At 48.5% G+C, this 7,782-nt stretch overlaps 1 protein-coding gene across 1 annotated transcript in view; it reads left to right on the top strand.

Moving 5' to 3' along the window:
* The window catches only part of CDK5RAP2 (CDK5 regulatory subunit associated protein 2), a 204,707-nt gene that overhangs the window by 162,382 nt on the left and 34,543 nt on the right, over positions 1 to 7,782 (top strand). The window contains exons 23-24 of the mRNA XM_015420167.1: positions 2,171 to 2,219; positions 4,501 to 4,619. Of these exons, the coding sequence (XP_015275653.1) occupies positions 2,171 to 2,219; positions 4,501 to 4,619 (168 nt within the window). The remainder of the gene's footprint in view (positions 1 to 2,170; positions 2,220 to 4,500; positions 4,620 to 7,782) is intronic.

Below are 7,782 nucleotides of genomic sequence, written 5' to 3'. Positions count from 1 at the left end.
ACATTGTGCAGGAGGGTTTTGTAGGAGGTACAGATTGGGCTTCGGGCCACCTGCTTACAAATGTGATTCCTGTCATCTTCTTTAAGCATCCTTTGCCCTCCTAATGAGGGAGGTTGCATTTTTTTTAAAGCCTCAATTTTTGATTAGGCAGAATGGCCTGCCACTAGCTACAGTCTATCCAACCAATCACCAACTCCATCTCTGGCACTGGGCAAGGGGTGAGGAGGAGAGAACTGTTGTGCTTCTGCCTCCTGCAAAAGCCCCAGCATGAAGTGGAGCAAGACCCCACCATGCTTCTAGGACTGGGGTGGGGAGTTCTTTTTACTCACTCATTAGGCTCCATAAAGTGGAGGTGTCGAACTCATTTGTTATGAGGGCTGGATCTGACATAAATGTCACTGTGTCGGGCCAGGCCATGTGCTTGGGTGGTCCATGGGGGGAGGGAGGTCCCGCCGCCGAGTCACATGCTCATTGGCAGGACTAGGCCCTTGATGTGTGGAAGAAACTGTCAAAGAATCCCCTCCCGTGGGCCAAAGCACAGCTGTTGCACGGGGTTTTTTCCCCCCTGAATATGGTGATGGAGCTGGCTGCCAGCAGGCCCTAACAGAGCATTGTCTGCACCCCCCAAGTACAAACACTAATCCCAGCGGTTATGCAGATCAGCATCCCTGGAGCTGCAGATTGAGTGGAGTGGCTCCCAACTTCCCAGTGAAGCTGTCCCTGAAGTGAAGGGGTTCTGTTTTACTGCTGCAGATGAAGTTGTTCTGCCATGCTGAAGCCACGATCGGAGTCAACTCCACCCATCCTCGAGCAGCCTCCTGTTCCCTCCCTTGCACAAGTTGCTCGTAGGCCGCATAAGAGCCCTGAAAGGGCCAGTTCTAGCCCTCGGGCCTTATGTTTGACACCCCTGCCGTAAAGGCTTTATTTCTGGCACTGGGGAGGAGTACAAATTGTGTTGGGGAGGTGTGTCCTCTGCATTCCGGGGGACGTGGTCTTGCTTTCACTTTCTACTGGATTTGGGCAGAAGGCTGGACTAGCCGAACTCCTTTGGGGCATTTGCTTTTTTCAGAGCTCAGTGTTTTAAGATTCCCAATTATATCCTTAAACATTTTTTTTTATCTTAAGCAAATCTTCTGTCATTCATGGAGAACTTTTATGCCAATATCCGGGGCATGGGCAGTTGGCCAGGGCAAAGAATCGATCATCATTGCTGGGGGGGGGGAATCATTGCTGAGAGAACGTGTGAGTCCCCAATAGATTACCCTGTTCTCCCAATAAAGCATCTAAAGCAAGGGGAGGTGAACAAAGTGACTATGGCCCCGGTCACACAAAAGGTTTTGGGCCGGGAGAGGGACGGATCGGGGGCGCAGCAAACGGGCGCGATCCCACCTCAACATCTGGGAAACGTTGCGCACCCGTCCCCGATCCGGCCCTTCTGGCTGAAAACCTGCATCTAAACTAAACCACCTCCTGAGGAGGTCTAACCTGAACAGACGCGGCAAGCGCGGCTGTGGGATCGCCGGTGCGTCCTTCTGCCGGTGCATCCCCGGCTCCTGGCCGAACTGCGCATGCGCGCGCATGTGCAACTGGCTGCCTCAGTCTCCCAAACGTGGCTTCCTCCCCGGCATCTGATCGTGCCGGGAGCAACGGCGCCGCGGCTCATGGGATTTGTGGGATCCCGCCACGGCGTGTCTATTTTGGTGCAGCTTTAAAAAGCCTCACTTTGCCAGTGTTTTTCCCCCCTGTGTGGCAGGGGCCTATGTTGCCCACCATTGCTTCCATATGAAACCCCACCTCAGTTCCAAATTCCCTTCCATGGTTGTCCATGCTGACACTCACCAAGCTTGGAAATAGGATTAAGATTCATAGTGATGTTGCCATGGGAAACCCCCCTTCATACTTTGTACTGCTGTAATACACGTTTGTGAGTTATTTCTGTGTGTTGCCTTTTATGGGTGACCTCTCGGTCAGTTTTGGATCCCAGGCCCTGTAATTCTTTCTGCGATGATGACCCTTTGGGCAGCAAGTCCCTCTTTTGTAGCTGCTGTGCTTTGGCAGTCACTTGCCAGTCCCTTCTTTTTCTCTTTGTTCATGGATGTGACTTCAGTTAACAGAGCAATCTATCATCTTGACATTGTTTTGAAGGGCATCCATCTTTCCCTTTTTGCAGGAGAGTCATTAGATGATGAAAGGACTAAACTTTACGAATTTGCCCAAAGGTAAGTGCATTGTTTATCTTCGCAAACAGCAATTCCAGCCGACAGCCCATTCCTGGTCTTAGAGTTCAAGGTGTATTGTAGCATTTGTACTCTAAATAAAAGATCGAGAAAGGGATGGAGAGTCAGCCTGCGGACTCCGACCACACAGCTAGTTTTTTACTGACCATCGTTTTTCAGCCATTTAGGAATCCTACAGGACATGCTGATCCTGGACTCTTAGCACATTCCCGGATGCTGCGGATCATTGACTCTGTGCCCTCTGACTGCAGACTCTCAAGCTGATAGATCTGGGTGACAAATAAGCCAGGATCACAGGGTGTCACCGGAAGACAAACCTGAGTGGGTTTGAATTGGGTCTGTGTTCCTATGGGAGGGCTGCAGGGAATGCTGTGTCTGCCACTTTGAGTTTCAGGATTTAAGGGTAATATACCATTAAAATAATAGAAAGATCCCCGTCAATGGGAGGTTGTGTCCGTGTGGTCTCCATGCAGTAGAAGACATTCTCCACTTCAGAATGAACACAGGGAGCATTGTCCTTGCTTTGACTTAACTTTGTGATTTTATCATACAGCCAGATCTGATTTGCAGTTTGGTGCCATGCTACCATGATACTTGATTGACTGAATCATATAGCTGTGGGAAGAGAGACCCTTCATGCCAAAGCAAATGCCCAGAGTAGCAGTGTGAAGGGACAAATGATACAAGCAAAGGAGAATGTTTCGAAAAACATTTTGGTCATGTCCTCATCCCTTTTTGTGTAGCAATGCTGGCTGTGAAAAATTTGGCTCTGATTTAGCCTTGATTGGAAAGGACCACATGGTCCGCAACAGGCACATCTGTTCAGGGGCATCAAGAAGCTGCAGGGCTCCTGATACCACTGAGCTCTAAGTCCTGTGGGGCTTCGCTTTGCCACCAGGGGGATGGATGGACCATCACAGTTAGTCTTTGTAGGAGACAGCCACTTACAAAGAGACCAGCATTAGCATAAACCCCCCCACACACACACACACCAGTTGTTTTGTTGCATTCTTCGTCATAGCTGGGGCAAGGAATTTCTCTTTTAGCCACCTCCAAGGCATACCCAAGGATAGGGTGATCACCTCTCCCAAGTTGAGGAACTTGGCATTTCATCAACTAATAAGAACACAAGAGAAGCCAATGTTGGATCACGCCAATGGCCCATCCAGTCCAACACTCTGTATCACACAGTGGCCAGAAATACCAGTGCCATCAGGAGGTCCACCAGTGGGCCCAGGACACTAGAAGCCCCCCCACTGTTGGCCCCCCCCCCCAAGCACTAAGAAGACAGAGCATCACTTGCCCCAGAGCCCCTATCTATACCTTGTGGCTAATAGCCACTGATGGACCTCTGCTCCATATGTTTATCTAATTCCCTCTCGAAGCTGTCCATGCTTGTAGCCACCACCACCTCCTGTGGCAGCGGATTCCATGTGTTAATCACTCTTTGGGTGAAGAAGGACTTCCTTTTATCTGTTCTAACCCGACTGCTCAGCAGTTCCATGGAGTGCCCACGAGGTCTTGTATTGTGAGAAAGGGAGAAAAGTTCCTCTTTCTCGACCTGCTCTATCCCATGCGTAATCTTATAACCCTCAATCATGTCACCCCTCAATCGTTGTTTCTCCAAGCTAAAGAGCCCCAAGCATTTTAACCTTTCTTCATAGGGCAAGTGTTCCAACCCTTTTATCATTCTAGTTGCCCTTTTCTGTGCTTTTCCCAAAGGTATAATATCCTTTTTGAGGTGTGCTGATCAGAATTGCACACAGTACTCCAAATGAGGTCGCACCCTTGATTGCTGCCTCAGCATTGTTTCTGTTTTATATTACTTACATATATGTATAACACTTCCCTCCCCTCTGGGGATCCCAAGCAGCTTGCAGCATCACTTCCCCCTCCTCCGTTTTACCCTCACAACAGCCCAACATGGTAGGTGAGGCTGAGAGAAAGTGACCAGACCAAGGTCACTCAGTGAGCTTCCGTGGCAGAGCAGGGATCTTGACTTTGGTTTCCCTAGTCTCTCACTCCAACCACTACACCGTGCTGGTTCCATTCCTTGCTCAGATACGATTGATGAGATTGCTCCTCTTTCCAGTCTGCTTTGGGAGGTCAGTAAGCACACCCCTTGGAGGAGCTGGTCAAGAGCTGGTCTGTGTTTCTTGAGCCAAGGGAATTTTCTTTCCCAAAGGGTAGAGAATGCTGTCTTCTTACTAAGCTTTATGGAAATGTACAGTAAAAAATTCTCTGTCTTTTTTTCTCCACTTAGCTTATCCAACTTTGAGACGGCAGAAAAGTCACCCATTTTGAACTCACCCGAACATAACCCAGAAGGCGTAGAGCAGGTGACAGAGCAGCAAGCGATTGTGCCAGCCAAGTTTCCCCCAGGTAATGACTGTTTCCACTGAAGGGCGAGTGGCACACATAGAGGTCAGGAATGAGCTAACTGAGAATTCCTGTCATTCTGGACAGCACCTGTACAGTGCCTCTCATGATTCAGATTTCATTAAACTACTGCTTCTTATTCTCCCAGGTGCCTTCAGAATTTCATGTTGGATCTGTCTGTTTTGGTCCTTGGACACATCATCTCCACCTAGGGTTGGCCAACTCTGGTTTCAGAAATACTTGGAGTTTTGTCACAATCAATCACCATATCTTTATGTTTTGCGTTTTAATGCACCGTTTACGTGTAAAGAGGTTAGGCGGTTATAGGCCACGGTCAAATGGCAAAGTTGCCGCAGGAGAGGCACGGATGGTGGGCGGATTATCCGGGCGCGATCACACCCCAACATCTGGGAAGTGGAGCGCACCGTGGCTTACCGCCGACAATGTGAGTTAAAAAACTAGTACCTCCAAGGTACTAGTAAACGTTTCCCATGGGCTGCCTCCAGACGCCCGTGGTGTGATCGCGCCGGAGTGCGGTATTCCCCTCTGGTCCCTTGTTTACCCGCTGGCGCCGAGGGAAGGACCCGTGGTGTGCCGCTATCGCGTAATCGCGCATCAAACTGCGCCGGGGCAATTAGCCACTCCTCCCCCCCCCCGCGATATCCTGCCCATGTGACCGGTGCCATAGTATGGTTAAGCTGAGGATATTGGTAATGGGTTATGTTCATCTTTAATGTGATATGTTTGTGTCACATTTGTTTTGTATCGTGCTGTCCCATCTTTTTCTTAATAAAAAAGATTTTAAAAAGAAATAAATACCTGGAGATCTGGAAGCTGGAAGAGTAGGGTTTAGGGTAGAATGCCATGCAGTCCACTTTCCAAAGCAGCCATTTTCTCCAGGATAAGTAGAATAAATGTTTTAAATAAATAATAAATAAGCAATATAAGTAGTCTGCAGATCAGTTCCAGGAGATCTCCATCCCCCACCTGGAGGTTGGCAACTCTATCTCACCTGTGGTATTTGGGCTCACTGCAGTGAAGGCTCTGGGTTAAGTCATCCCACAAGGCTCAACCCATGTTTTGGGAAACCCTGCACTTTGACTGTGGTACAGGGGCCAAACCACATACGAGCCTCACACCAGTAAAACCATTGGTAAAACCATTTAGCTCAGCATTGTCAGGGGCTCAGGGAGAGAAAAGATCTATCCTAATATCTACAACCAAAGCCCCTTTAACTGAAGATGTCAGGGAACAAACCCGGTCCCTTCTTCATGTGGCACATGTGCTGTTCTACTGAGCCATAGCCCTTCTCGATCAGTTATATGAACATCTGAAGCCGGATAATAGCAAGATAGGCCATTGGTTCATCTAACACATGACTGCCTGTTCTCTGATCAAGGATGAGCTTACCTAGATGTCAGAGGAAAGGATTCAAGCTTTCTATCTGATTGCCCCTGTTCTGTGTGCTAGGTGTATTTTGCACTGAGAAGTACTGGGGGTTTTCCGCATTTCCTTGCTTGTGCGTTCCTGTTGCTTTGGGTTTTCCCCCTCTGTTCCGTATGTGTTTTTGCTCCCTCTAGTGGTTGATTCAATATTGCATTCTGTTATGTCTGCCATACGTCCCTGCAGATTTAAACTGTAGGTTTTTATGTTGGGTATAAAGTGATGTAATATTGAATCAACCACTAGAGGAAGCAAAACACGTGCAGAACAGACCCCCCCCCCAACAACAACAACACCCCCCTGCAACACACAAGTGAGGAGAGTGAGAATGTGGAAAAGCCCCTGATACTCTACAGTCGAACGTGGTACATTCCAGATACAATTTACTCATCTCATCTGGACCAAAACCAAAGTAACATCCCCATCGAGGATAGCTGAGGGGGCAGCCACTTGGTCTTCAGTACACATCTTTGTCAAGCATCAAGGAACAGACTCCTTTGCCTCAGCTGAGGCTTCCTCGGGAAAGTGAGCATTGCGGCTGGTTCTGTAACTGCCCGAAATTCTCGCACCGCAGGCAGAGTGCTGCTTTGTCCATCTCCCCCGACAGAGTCTAGACAACGGGACGTGTTGTGAATTTTCCTTCTGGTTGTGGAGCATCATCCAGCCCACCTAGTCTTCCTTGCTTTGCAAAGGCTGAGTAGACATTAGAAGAGGCAGCAAGTCAGTTTGCTCCCGAGATGCCTTCTTCCCATCTCCCCATGTCTTTTGTTCTCTTTACTCTTTGACGTGAGAGTTTGTTCAGTTTGCTGCTTTCCTTGGGTGCAAAACAAGTTGGCATCAGGCCTGGAAGGAGGGGGGATCTATCCTTCCTGCCGAGCTCTCCTGAGGCCCTGCTGATCAGATAGGAGGGGGCGCATCTCCCCCCCACACCCCTGCTTCAGGCTGCCCTTTTCCTCCAACCAGAAAGAAGATGTGTGTAAAGGCCAGCATTTCATCCCGCACCTTTGTTCTTTTATGCTCGCTCGCTCTCTTTCTAAAACCAGTCTTCTGGGTGATCTTTAAAAAGAAAAAACAAAGACTTGAAGAACAGACAATTGGCAAGTGATGATTAAATTACCTGATTCCTAGTGTTTGAAAGGCGGGTGTAGAGTTTCCTTGGGATTAGCGCATGCTACATAATTAATAGAGGGAGTGAGGTTTGACCTGGAAATATACTCTCAGCACAATTGATGCTTGCTGGTCTGTTCTGCTAGAGGCTCAGCTGAACGCAGGCAGCATTCTGAAAGCACTATTAAAAGTAAAGCAGCCATCTCTCCACCGACTTTGCTGCCAAACGAGCATGGGCAGAGAACAGATGAGCTCCTGAGCAATGCAGAAATGTGCAACAGGTGGGGGGAAACCTGTAGGCGTACCAAGCAAAAGATTGAAGGTACGTTCCAGAAACCTGGTAGAGCAGGCCTTTGGGTGCAAAGTCCATTCATGGCTATTAAGCCAATCAGATGCGTATTGTTTTTATAAAAACATGTTGTTTTTATAGTACTGTCAGGGCAAAATAAGCAAAATAGGCCCCTATCCCAAGGATTTAGAGTTTAAATTGAACTGAGCAGTGAAGACAGGGTAATGCATAAGAGGGGAAGAATGGACAAGTTGCAGGGGATGAGCAGGTATGGGTAGAAACGTACTTTTGCTTTGTGACATACGAGGAGTAGATGGCCGAACCAAG

This window comes from Gekko japonicus, unplaced genomic scaffold, assembly GCF_001447785.1.
Source record: "Gekko japonicus isolate JY-2015 unplaced genomic scaffold, Gekko_japonicus_V1.1 scaffold102, whole genome shotgun sequence".
Lineage (NCBI taxonomy): Eukaryota > Metazoa > Chordata > Lepidosauria > Squamata > Gekkonidae > Gekko > Gekko japonicus.
The sequence above is the reverse complement of the archived record's forward strand: the minus strand, read 5'-3'. Positions and strand labels throughout refer to the sequence as shown.